The sequence below is a fragment of the Elephas maximus genome, chromosome 3, assembly GCF_024166365.1.
Source record: "Elephas maximus indicus isolate mEleMax1 chromosome 3, mEleMax1 primary haplotype, whole genome shotgun sequence".
In the NCBI taxonomy this organism is placed as follows: domain Eukaryota; kingdom Metazoa; phylum Chordata; class Mammalia; order Proboscidea; family Elephantidae; genus Elephas; species Elephas maximus.
In genome coordinates, this window is record NC_064821.1 from 172,101,624 (window position 1) to 172,114,763 (window position 13,140).

The following is a 13,140-nucleotide window of genomic DNA, read 5'->3' on the forward strand; positions in this document are numbered from 1 at the left end:
GAATCAAGAGTGGGAAACCAACCGTGTTTTGAGCAGTTTTCCAAGAATGTTGGGTTTCTCTGGCTGCCATCTCTCTCCTGCCAGCCCCTCTCCTGTCTGGTTAAGGGGACAAGATCCTCCCTGCCTAAAAGCAAGGAAGATGAAAGGCAAGTACAAGGCCAGAAGATAGCGCCCTGTACCTAGTGAACTGGGGTTTGAGGACCTGGCGAGGGAGGAGCAAGAGTCTCATTCCCTATCTTCACGGTAGTTGTTGGCTCCAGTTAGGGCAAATCGAAGAACTAGGGCACTCTCGGCCCTTTGCCACCTCCACACCAGCTGCTCAGCCTGGGGGAGCCAGGTGATCCTGATGAACCTAGGGCCTCTACACTCCTGCTGCCTCCCACACCAAGGGGAGTTCTGTAAGTTATACCTTTTCCCTCCCTGCCTCCAAAAAAGGTGTGGTTCAGACCAAGGAGGCTTAGCTGGGAGAGGCTTTACCCCATCCTCAAGGGCAAATCCATGGGCCAGGGACAAAGACCAAAACATGTTGTCCCCCAGAAATCAGGGTCATCCTGAGAGCATTTACGAACTTGCTCAAGCTCCCTAAGTGGTTGAGAAAATGAGGCTGGTGGTAGGAAGCAGAAAGGACAGACTGAAAAACCTGAGGCAATAAATCAGAGACAGGATGGAGGCCAGTGTTGCTGGAAGACCAGAAAGGGGCCAGAAGAAGCCGACTCCTACAGACTCCCAGAGCAAAAACTAAGAGCCAGGGGTGTGGCTCCTTTACCCTGTCAAGCTCCCCTTCCCAGTGGGACCAGAGTAGTCTCTGGAGTCAGAATGGTCAGCTTCTACCCCTGAATGAATGGGACAGAGGGCTATAGAGTGGCATCAAGATTCTGGGGAGCCTTGCTCCCTACAGCCACACTCATCATCCTGTCTGGAGAGAGAATCCACTCCTTCCCCCACCACGATAAAAATCCCAGCCATTTCCACATTGTTTCAAAGGACAAAAGGGGGGAAAAAAAGAGCACAAGAGACATTTTCAGGCAGGCGATGGGCACTGGAGTCTGGCAGCCTGTCATCTCAGCTTCCCAGGGTAGGGTTGGGGGGACAGTAAGGACACTCATTTTGTTACATTTTTTTCTTCCTTTTCTATGATTCTTTTATATTTTCTTAGCAGCAACAGAACAGGGAGACAGTCTTGAGGTATTTTAAAGAGTTTTTTTTTTTTTTTCTTAAAAAAAATAATATAAAGTTATAAAAAGCGGCAGCAGCCTGGGGCCCGGATCTGGAGGGGAGGAGGTGCTGGCAGCTCCATCGCAGTGGACAGGCACTTTCTCATTAATGGGCTTTCGACTGCAGGAAGACAAGAGGCAAGAGAAAGGGTCACCTGGGGCCGACCAGTTCTCCTGCACAGTGAACTGTATGGACCATCAGGGCTAAGGTTTTGATTTCTTCCTGCTGGCCTGGTGTGTAAGGCTGGGCAAGCGCAGGAGCAGCCTGGATAGGAAAGCTGGAAAACATATCTGTGGTCACCTGCACGTGGGCGCGCACGCACACGCGCGCGTACACACACACACTTAAGCTCTGGGCTACTGTCAAATTCACTACTCTCATATGGGTGCCAGGGTAGTTGGTATGCATCTGCCCCATGACTCAACCAGGAGAGCATCTTCTCTTCCCACTCCCGATAAGTCCCTCCCGGCTGAGATCATATGGATAGCCCATAGCATGCTACTCCAGGGCCCCCGTCAGGGACAAATAAACCTGGCTACAGGCTTTACCAAAAGCCCTGGAGAACTTGCCTGGCACTTGAAAACCTAGAAGTAGGCATATGTGTAAGTCACACACACATGTATACATGGGTCCTTAAATTGTGTCTCTACCTTTCCTTACCCTGATGGCCAGAGGTAGAACCAGTGAACGAAACTGGTCCACCCACCCTGCTGCTCAGCAGATTAGGCCACAGCTCAGGGTCCCAAGTTCAACCCCACTGCCCCAACCCTTTCTGTCAGAGGTCACGGAGCTCAACTGCCTTTCCTTCAGAGAACAGAGGTAGCTCCAGTTCCTAGAGTGAGGACCACAGCCAAGTCAGGAAGAACTGGCCCTTTGGTTAAACCAAGAGTAGAAAAAGGCAGCATTTTCCTCAGCTCAAGAGAGAGGGCTGGGGATAGGAGGAAGCCCATCAGGCAAAAGTGGGGTTACTTTGCTAAGAGCTGGCCCAGCTCTCCCTAAAGAAGATGGCCCAGGAACTTCCCCTTTCTTCCCTTCCCTGCACAACTGTGTACTTAGCACTTTCTCTGTGTCAGTTACCCATGGTTACCCCAGCCTGACTCATTCTGACCCTTCCTTGCCCATGCTCTTCAGGGAGCTGGGCTGGTACCTTCAGTGTGGAGCACTTCTCCTCAAAGGCCAGGGGTGGGCCTGGCTTCTTACGGCGCACAGAGCAGGCCGCATTGGCAGGGGCGCCAGCCTGACAGTGCTTGGTCTTCACTGGCCGGCAGTAAGTAGCCAGGTTTTTCCGTTTCTTGGCTACCTCCTCCTCAGAGAGGCAGTTGGTTGGCAGGGCTTTTGCTGGGTGTCCAGCTGCTCCCCGGTTCTCTAGCTGAGAAGCCTTGACCGGTGTGGGAGGCTGGTGAGGGGAACCCTGACAGTCCAGGGGCCCTGCCCGCTTCATCCGTGGCCCCACTGTCCCGTTGAGCCCCATGCCCAGGGCTGTTTTAGTCTTGGAAGAGAAGCCCCGGCAGCCAGAGGGTTTGCCTTTTCCAGTGGGCTCCAGGATGCAGGTCCGTTTGAAAGTGGTGGGGCCAGGGGATAACTTCCGCTTTCGAGAAGGGGCCTCCACGTCGACCCCATCCTTGCCTTTGGATGACTTGCTGGCCTTGGAAGGCGGGAGTTTGCTGAAGGACGGGGATGGCGTGTTGGCAGGCAGTGGTGAGGTGATGGCCTGGCTTCCACCCGTGCACTCCGCCTGACTGCAGGCGGCTGCCACACTGGGGGAGCCTGCAGGGTAGCTGGGGACAAGGCTGTCCTTGGTGGGGGGTGTGGAGGATGGGCAGGCAGGTCTGGGGAGTGGGCCTGAAAGGCGGGGGCAGCTGCCCATGGAGGATGGGCTCAGGGGGGCAGACAGAGGGGAGCTGACAAGGTGGGATGGAGGCTCAGCCGCTGGTGGGATCTTCCTGCAGCAAAAAGAGAGCCCCACTGTGACTACCCAGCAAGGAAGAGGTCCTCCCCGCAAACATACACCAGCCCCTCTGCCCCACCTAGAAATGGTCTGCAGAGCCCCAGTGTTGCTGCCATCTGCTGGGATATGATGGAACTGAGGATCAGGAGGAAGACATGGGGACAAGAATGAACTAAACCCAAACCCCAAACCCACAGTCATCAAGTCGATTCCAACTATAGCGACCCTATAGGACAGAGAAGGACTATCCATAGGGTTTACTAGGCTGTAATCTTTACAGAAGCAGACTGCCACATCTTTCTGCCATGGAGCAACTGGTGTGGGTTTGAACTGCTGACCTAGTTAGCAGCCGAACACTTTAACCACTGTGCCACCAGGACTCCTTAAGACTGAACTAGTATATGGTATATGAATAGTCTATAGATCCATTAAGAACCTTATTTTAAGTCTATTTAGACATGCCCTATCTCTTGTTACCCAACAGATACTGTAAGGGATTGACAGTCTAGATTCACCTCCAGACCACTTTGGCCCTATCCTAGCCTAAGCCCAGGGTGCAAAGTCTCTCTTTCTCCTCTCCATCCCACTCTCCCTCTGGTATCTTCCTGGCAAAAGCCAAGGCACATATGGGCATGCTGCAGGATCAGGGTTTCTGAAGGCCCTGTCTGTCTGGGGCCTGGGAAGGGAAGTTCTGGGCCCAAGAGACTCACTTCCACATGTGTGAGCTGAGGTGCCGTTCCAGCATGGAGCTAAGTGCAGAGCAGAACCGGTCCAGCCGGCGGCTAAACACGTAGCATCCTGGGCTCACCAGCCGGCTCCCGAAGGTGCAGAACTGAAGGCAGAAGGCAGGCATGTGGTTAGCAGGCCTGACACACGGGGAGGGCACCTGCACACAGAATCTGACGTCCCCCCATGTTGTGGGCCAGGAGGGCTGGGTCACCCCCCACCCCAGGCCCTGCCCCAGGTCCTTACCGCCTGTGGCCGAGGGGGCCGGCTTGCATAATGGCAGTCAGGGGGGAGGTGGAGGTCGTCAGATGTCCCCTCCTCCTCACTCTCCTCACTGGAGGCCTGGGCCCCACCCCGGGGCAGGGGGAAGGGGAACAGGCCTGGGTCCCCATCACCACCATAAGGGCCTTCATCATCCAACTCACTCTCAGAGGAGGCCTGGGACCTGAAAGGGCCAAAGGGGATGTAAGGGTGATGTGACTGGAGCGGGGTCACAGTGAGGGTGCCCCTGAACCCAGAGAGTTCAAAAACCCAGGGCAGGTGCCCTGCTGGGCAATCAGAGGAAGGAGGAGGAGGAAAGGAAGACAGGGAACAGAGCTCAAAGTAAGAGAAAGATCAGGGGCCATAGCTCCCAAGGGACTCTCTCCCCAACCCCCTTCATTTCCCAGGCCCTGCCTCTTCAGGAGGAAATCTGCTCCAGATTCGCCTCCTCCAGAAAATCTTCTGCACCCAGCTGTGGTCAGCCCAGTCACTTTCTCAACCCCCCTTCTTGCATCACATATTCCTGGGAGCCTGTCTGTGAGCTGAGCCTGTGTTTCGGGTCTGCCCCTGGTGTTACAGGCAGAGATGCGTGTTTGTCTCCTTCAGCAGGGCAGGCTCTCCCCCGGGGTCCAGCGCAGCCTCTGCACATGAAGGGCCAGTGAGTGAATACACAGCAGGACTGCCTCACCCAGGGCCCTGATCCTTTCGGCTACCCAATTACAAGCCTTTGGCCTGTTGAATGCAGCTGAGAAAATGTTGGTATCCCAGGTGTTGGACCGGGCACACTTCGGAGAGGCTGGGGAACTATGGTTTGCTTGGTTAAGAACAGGGGAATCACCTGCTCCCATACCACTACCAAAGACCCCGGGTATCCCCCCACACTGAGGACCAAGTGAGCAGCATCTTCCAGGACACCCCCTGGGCCTGTCTTCAAGGGTCACTGCCGGCTTAGGGGCCAAGTGTCCCCAGCTGAGCTGAGGGCTGGATCCCGGACGTACCTGGGCAGTGCACAGTATGGGTAGTTCTGCTTGGTACGAGCAGAGAAGGTGCTGCTGGGAGTAGCTGCTGCTGCCACAACAAGGGCTGAGGAAAGGGGGTCCTGGGAGGGGCGCTCCAGAGTTGGTTCCTTGCGCCCTGGGCTCTTCTCCTTGGGAGACTCCCCTTTGCGGGAGTTGGCCTTCAGCTCTGCCACCAGCACATCAAAGTCTTTGGCCCGACCCTGGACCTCCCGGCGCTGGTGCACCGAGTGGATCTAGAATACAGCAAGGTGGAGGGGTTGGGGGTGTGAGCTGAGCAGGGGTGAGGGACAGCGGTGTGCTCTGGCCTGGCCAAGTGGAAAGAGGGGGTGTGAGTGCATCTGTGGGTATGTTTGTGTGTCTTTCACTCTCCCATGGGGCCAGAACCCTCCTTGCAGCGAAGGGATATAAAAGCCACCCCTGCCTGCTGCCCCCACCTTGTCCCCACTGGGGAAAGCCTCCTCTCCTTCCCTGGTCTGAGCTTAACCCCTGTTTCTTGAGCTGGATCTTCACTAACATCTAAATTCTTCTCCTTGCCCAGGGGTGGGCGTTACCTTGCAGGTGAGCAGGCGTGTACAGATCTTTTTGGTCTCTGGATTTATTACACCACACTGCCTGTTGAGGTCGCACTCCTTCCCTGTGGGGAAAGCAGTTCCCATGAACTCTGAGGCCATTTCCAGGAGGCTAACAGGAGGATCGGGCCTCTTCTTGTCAAAGGCCTGGGAAAAACTGGGACTAAGGCAAAAGGGCCTTTGGTCCTCAAGCCCTGGGCATGTAGCCTTCCAGAGAAACCCTTCTGGGCATCAGCATCTCTCTGGTGGGCCAGAGAACCATTCCTGTACGTGGCACTCCTTTTAGGGACTCCAAGCCCAAAGTACTGCAATACATATCGAGAAACAAAAGCAGTTGCAGGCATCTGGGATGCCAGGGAAACCAGCTGTGAGAGGGGTCTGGTGCTGTGGATCCAGATGAGAAAAGAGATGAAGGTCAACAGCCCAAGGTGAGGAAGAGTCAATTGACCTGTTGGGCATAATCCCTTAGCCTTGACCAGTAGACCTGAGCTGGAGAGAAGCTTCCCAGAGAGTAAGCAGCTCAAGTATGTGCCGAGGAGTGACAGGGGCCTGCCTAAATCTTCAGAGGCTTCCTGACCTCCTCCCCATCTGACCCAAGGACAAAGCAGCCCAGGGGTCCCCACTCTATCTTCCTGAACCCCAAGACCATGACTACTCACGAGCCATCTTCCGGTGGGTTTTGGGGGGCAGTCTGGCCCCACCAGGCTCCTTCTCAGGGGGAGTGCTTTCACCCCGGTGACTAGGGCCCTCGTTGGAGGCTGCCTCGATGCTCTCCCTGCCAGGAGGTTCTTTAGGAGGGGGTGCCATGGGTGCTTTTCCAGGGGAGTCCTTGGTAGGGACAAGTGGCTGGCTGAGGAAAGCAGAGGGCGGGGCCACCCTGATTCCATGTCCATCGGGCTTCGGGAGACTGGACATCTTCTCCAGATTCACCACAGGCACGAAAAGGCTACACAGGGAAAGAGGGTATGGGCTGTGGGGATGGTGCAGCTGAGCCTGGGGCCTGGACTTGGGCCCAGAGCCATCTCTTTCCCGGCCCTGGAACTTGGGTGCACTCTAGAAGGGGTGCAGAACATGAGAAAAGGGGACCCCATATTCCCTGGAGAACATGGAAGAGGTCTGCAGATAAGGCTGGCTGCCTCCTACTGACTGTGAGCAGTGACCCATCAGCCCAGGGCTGCCTCTGTTCATGTCAACCCCTCCCTGGACTAGGGTCAGGGCTGACCTCAGGGAGTCTCCAGGCTCTCCTTACCAGAGGTTGTCCTTCTGGGTCTTCTCCGGAGGCTGGTGGCCACGGCTCCGGGACCCCTGGCCCTTCTCCCTGGAGGAGGTTTTGGTGGAACCTGGGGCCCTACAAGCTGGGCCCTGCCCATTCACTACATGGCATTTCTGGGAGCTGGCAGGGGCTGGAGGTGGGGGTGGGGCCCGGGCGTAAAGCTTGCTGAGGGGCCCATGTCTTCTTTCTGTCACCAGGAGGTGGAGAGAGTAATCCAGGTGAGTGGTATCAACTGCCTCCTTCCCCAACCTCCTAGACCTGCCCACACAGTCCGGTTAGAGAATCTGGAGTTTCCATTGCTTAGCTTTAAAATCTGCCTTCTTCACATTTGAGTTTGGGCCTTAACGACTCAAAATTCTAGGCCCCAGCTTCCTAAACCACTTAGCTCTTCCCTTAACTCCACTAAAAAAATTAATTTGCTCAGACAATAACCCCGACCCACCCACAATCCTCTGAAGCTGCCCCAGGACCTTTCAATCCCCAACACCTCCCTCCATTACCCCATACAACCTCCCAACTGACCCTGTCCTCAGAGTTCCATGTCCCATCTTTCCCTGTCCCCTCTATCTCCTCTCTAGGGCTCCCCTCACCGCAGTGCTTCTGGAAAGCTTGAGGCTTCACCACTTGGCTGCAGTGGTTACACACAACCAAATAGAAGTCGTCATGGGCAGGGCAGTGCCCGAAGATGGACATGTCTGCAATGACAGAAGCCCTCATCACTGGGGCTGGGGGTCCCAGGGTTTCCCCGTAAGATCAGAGAGCACTCCTACCCCCACCACTCAGAAGGCACTTCGCCTCCCAGCTGACATGACAAGCTTTATGCTGGAGGCCCAGCTTCCAGAGTTCAATCTCCCCAGTCCCTAAGAGTGGGGGCTTTCAGGTGAGTGGGCACCAACCACCTGTGATTAGGATTTCCAACAAGTCACGGGAGCCAAAGGAATGAGCTGACCCAGACACACCAAAATGAAGATCCCCAGACCTGCTGCTTTAAGAAGCCAACTCATTCTTTGGTGTGGTTGTCGGGGCGGGGAGGGGGCGGGCAGCAATGATGATCTGTGTGCCCTGGACCCCAGCTCCAATGTGGGTTGACTCCCACCTTCTTTAATGAGGGTCATGGCATCCAACTTCTTCATGTTTTTACTGCTGTCCTCCAGCTCAGCCCCTGGATGGAAAACATAGTTCAGAATGACCACCCCATTCCCAGATGCCCCATCTCCTACCTGACCAGGGCCTGAAGGTGGGTGGTATGAAGCCCACACTCCCTGACAAGCTCCTGTTGCACAGGACCCTTGGAGAATCAGTGGGTCACTTTCAAGTGCCTGGCTTCCATCATCTGCCACCTCAGGAGTGTGCTGGCCCCATTAAGAGGGATCCAGCCGCCCTTCTTACAGACCCTTCACTCCAAAGTGCAGTTCAGAGTTCCACTGGTCACTAGTTGGGTGAGTGTAGGTAAATATCATCTATTTTTGGTCTTGCTTCCCATATTAAAGGGAAAAACGGACCTTGACAAATTCTACTATAGATCCTTGAGTCCCTTCCTGAGATTTTTCAGATGGGTCCTTTCAGCTACTCTGTGGCATCCCAAATGGATAGTCTCTCAGGCCCCCAGCTCCATGAACTCAATTTTGCTCCCTTGGGTTACAAAGCTTTGTCAAAGTTACACCCAGCTTCTCAGGTCCTGCATTGATAGCATGGGCACAGAGCAGAGAAACTTGGGGCCCTTCGGCATCTTCAAAGTCCCCTTGGTCAGCTATGCAAGACCCTTGTCCCCTTAGGGAGGCTTTGGAAGAGCGTTGCCCTTGTTCGTCAGTTTCTGGGTTGATGGCAAAAACACCTTAGCCGTGCAAAGCAGCTCTTTCCCCCATCCCCCTACCTTACTCCTCCCCCCCTCCCTCCTGTACGCCCCCTCCCTGTCCCTTGGAAAAAAAATCAATTCTGAGTCACCAAACCCATCTGATTCCATTTCCGGTTCTCAATGCACCCAGACCCTGACAATGGCCCCATCCTTGCCCACCCAGCGCGGGGCAGTCCCAGAGTGGCCTGGACTCCCACTTAGGTCTGCTCTCTGATGTCCAGTAGCAGATTTGCCCCTTTATAGGATGAGAAGATTGTTGACAGTCGTATATTATCTCCAGATATGAGGGGTGGTGGGTTAGGCATGCAAGAGACAAGGGGCAGCTCCCACTCTTAAGTCAGTTAAATGCAAATGTGGGGAATGATAGACGGAACCGAGCTGGGAGTCTGGAAGGAAAACAAGTGTCATCAGAGACCGCTCCATGCGGTCTCCTCCTCCACCTACTCTCACTTGCAAACTTCTTCAGGGGTATGATGCCTGCTGTCACCCCCAAAGGCCACGAGGCCAGGTACCCCCTGGGGCCCAGGAGACAAAGATCAGGAGAAGGGGCTGTTGGCCCGTTCACTAAAGGCACTCAGAGACATACAGAAGGTGGGAGTCAGGGGAGAGAGCCAAGAGGCAAGGCAAGAGGCCCGGGAAAGGACGGAGGGTTAGAGGGATGGATGGATGAACAGAAGGAGGGAGGGAGACAGTGAGGGAGGACAGATAGACGGATGGACGGACAAACTAGTGCGGAGGGGGCGGAGGTCCAAGAGCACTGCAACCGACAGGCAAACACCGAAATAAAGCGGGAGGTGTGGGGCAGAAGCCAAAGGAACAAGGGGGGGTGAGAGGAGGACACAGAAGTGGGGTGCGTGGGAAACACGTGGAGAAGACTGTTGCAGATGGGAAAAGCCGGAGGCAGGTGCAGAAGGGGCGGAAGCTGGAGGCCAGGAGGCAAGGAGAAAGATAAAGACAGCCAGATGTGGGGGCAGGTACTGGGCACCGGAAAAGCAGAGGTAGGCAGGGTGGGCTCCGTGCGGTGAGCAGGCGCTAGGACCCGGAGGCGCGAAGATACGGAGCAGGCGGGCACTAGGACCCGGCGGGTCCTTTGTTTGGGGGGCCGGGGAGCCGGACGGCGGCTCCTGTCGGCGGCTCCCCTCAGCTGGCGGGGGCCCGGAGGGGGGAGGGGAGGCAGTGATGGGGTCCCCAGACTCTAGGGGGGCTTCACTCACCGTCGACCGCAGGCAAGTCGGCCCGTTCCACCCACGAGCTCCAGCTCTGTCCCGCGAAGTCATCGAGACTCGGCACCCGCCGCTCTAGAGCGGCCATTGCTGCCGCCGCGCGTTCACGCACCGCCATCACCGCCGCGGACGCGCGCCCGCCCCGGCGCCGCCGCCGCGCGGCACCCTCCCTCCCACCCCACCGCGGGCACGCCTCCCTTCCCCCCACCCTCCCAGCGCACTTTCTGCGCAAGCGCAACACAAGTCGCCTGCCCCTTCCCCTCCCGCCCGCGTAGCCTTCTGGGAAATGTAGTCTTAGAGGGCGTGCTGTCGCCTACCGATCTTACTGCTAAAACCTCTCTGAAATGTCCATTTGGGGAGGAAAAGTGAAAACCTAAACCCGAGGACCGCCTCTCCTAACCCTTAAGCACACATTTTTCGTGCTATCAGCCCACTCTTCCGAACTCACTGCGCACACACCCCAGCCCCAAACCTCCCTCTACCCGAGACGCCCCTCTACGCTGTGCGTCCGCCAGCTGGCTGGCGCCCCTTCCCGGGCTGGCGGCCACTAAGCGACTCTGCTCCCCTGTAGATCGAATAGGGTATGTGCAGGGAGGTGGGCGCTGTGAATCAGAAGGGCAAGGGAAGGGAGTCTGTAGAATGTGCTGAAGGACATAGAGGTTGGCGTGGGGGAGGGTCCTCGGCTCGCATATTGTGCCTCCTCTGTGGGAAGCCCACGCCGCTCTGATGCAGAACAGAGGGCTGGAGTGGCGTTGTCTGGGATTGGGAGGAACGGGCTGAGCTGACCTCTTTAAGATCACCTGTCAGGATGACAGAAGGCTACCTCCGAGCCCGAGCCAGCCCCGGAACTGGGGTGGCCCCGAGGCTGCTGGTGTTTGCAGCATCCGTCTGCTGATCCGTCTCTCTCCTCCTGAGAACTGCGATCAATACCCTGTACCGCCTCTTCCCAAACCCTGGCTGGACCCTGACTCCATCCATCACTTTGGCTTCTTTTTCTAACGAATATTTTCTCTGCTGGAAGGGCTGCTACCAGAGCCTCAGCATAGGGAGATTTCTCATCAGATCTGTCATTTTCCTTGCTAGGGCCTGTAAAGTACCTTAATCATCCACCTCTTTTTTTTTCTTCTCAGCTGATAACATTTCTTCCCACCCTCACACAAGCAAGAGACAAAAGCCTGCTCCCCTCCGCTACCACTATCACATCTGAAAAGATACTAGTCCTCTCTTCCCTTCTCAGTCTCTCATACCTCACCCCATACTCATCCCTTCAGCTAAGGGAAAACCAAATTTGGGAGCAAATAAGTCAAGGTCTGTGACTCCGAGACCTCAGACTTTCCTCCCCTTTTTATCCAGGGACGGTTTAAGTATTTCAAGGATACTGCCTGAGAGCAAGGATTCTTAACCTGAAATCCATAGATGATCTTTAAGGGGTCCAGGATTCTAATGAAATTCAATGTAAAATTATGTCCAAGTGCATTTTTCTAGGGGATGTAAGTGTAACATGTGACTGTCTGTCAGCAGGGGGATAGATGTGCAAGTTTGTTCAGCAAGAACTTTGTAGTTAAGAGGGTAAAGCATATGGCCGGCAACTACTGACAGGAGGCTTGTCTGGGTCACAGATGGTAGGAGAGCAAATGGAAACAGCACTGTGGAAACCGCTATTCCTCGCCTTTTGAGTTTGTCCCGAATTTGCTAATGAGTCCCAGTTACTTTGGACTAATTGGGTGCCACCAAAAGAGGAGATGTCACCAGACTGGAGCTTGCCAGGAACAACTGCTTAGCCAGCAGACCCTATTACTTGGGATGCAAGGTGGAGAGAAGTGGAATGATGTCTTGGTGGAAATGTTGATATTGGTCCAAGAACTTAAAGCAAGGGGTAAAAAGAGGGGGAAAAAAAATCCCCAGAAGGGCTCCAGTCTCAGCTCCTTCATGGCAAATGCTCACAGCACTGTTTATTCAAATGTGTAGTAACAGGCACCAGAAAACAACATGCAACATTCCCCCCCTGCCCCGCCTTCTGCAATCCTGGAAGTAGGAGACCTGTGACTATGATGGCAAAGGGAACTCATGTCCAGGAAATGTCGTAGGTGGGTACCCTGGCAGGGTCAGAGTTCACTAAGGCAAAGGGCAAATCCCCTGTCTGTCAGCCTCCTGCAGCAGCTGAGAAACCAGACACCTTCTCCTACTTCAGGCCTCACTAGGCAAAATGGTGATGCCAGCCCTGGTTGGAGGAGACATGAGTCCTGTGAGGACAGCTCTCGGCAATTGGCCCAGCCCGGCCCTTTGGAGATAATGAGGTGAAGTGGCTTTTCCTTTTAGGGTGGCCATGGGGAGAGAGGCCATAGCCTAAATCAAGGCTCTGCTGGCTGAGAACATGTCATCCTCTTGAGGAGAAGGAGAAAGAGCCTTCTCTGCTCTAGGGAGAGATCTGGGCAAGGCATCCTTGACAGAAGTGAACACCCCCTTTCCCTAGTTGAAAGGCTCATTGCTAACTTCAGCCCCCAAATGAGAACACTTTATCCATCACATTTCAAATAAATTATAAATACGTACACAGAATCCAAACAAAGTTCCAGTAGAAGCTGCTCACAGACCCCCACAGGGGCCAGCTTGAAGAAAAATAAAGGTCACCCTTTGTTTTCTATGTTTCTGGAGCTGTAGGCAAAATTGTCCCCTTTTGTCCTTGAGAAACCATAGGGACAGCTTAGGACGGAGAGACAGGTTCAGTCTTAGAAACACTGTCACCCCCATCTTCTTCCCTCCTGAAATCACTTGCCCAAAATCTAAAAAAAAAAAAAAAAAATCTAATTCTTTTGCTGAAGGATTCTGGAGCGTTTGGGGATCTATATCTCTCATCTCACACTCAGCCTGTCAAGTGGGGAAACTCTGGCCCAAAAAGGAAATGACTGGCCCAAAGTCAAAGGTCCTCCCTCCCAGGTACCCCAGAAATGTACACATTAGTATGGATGGCATTTAGGGAGGTAAGGTGGTTGTAGAGTGCTGACTCAGTCCTGAGGAAAGATTGGCACAGGGCACTTTCAGCTTTGGGAT

The 13,140-nt window shown here is 54.8% G+C and overlaps 1 protein-coding gene across 2 annotated transcripts; it reads right to left on the reverse strand.

The window, feature by feature from the left end:
* Positions 1–725: 725 nt before the first annotated feature.
* Positions 726–10,207, reverse strand: ATXN7L2 (ataxin 7 like 2). 2 transcript variants are annotated; one of them, XM_049880134.1, is made up of 11 exons: positions 10,081–10,207; positions 8,108–8,173; positions 7,602–7,706; positions 6,988–7,198; positions 6,398–6,684; positions 5,721–5,803; positions 5,149–5,402; positions 4,136–4,334; positions 3,874–3,995; positions 2,363–3,158; positions 747–1,335 (listed from the first exon to the last, which is right to left on the reverse strand). In XM_049880134.1, exons 1-11 carry the CDS (start codon positions 10,205–10,207, stop codon positions 1,321–1,323), a joined length of 2,265 nt encoding a protein of 754 aa, XP_049736091.1. In that variant the 3' UTR covers positions 747–1,320. The 2 variants fall into 2 exon arrangements, with proteins under 2 accessions (XP_049736090.1, XP_049736091.1); XM_049880133.1 differs by having other exon boundaries at positions 726–3,158.
* Between the last annotated feature and the right edge of the window lie 2,933 nt (positions 10,208–13,140).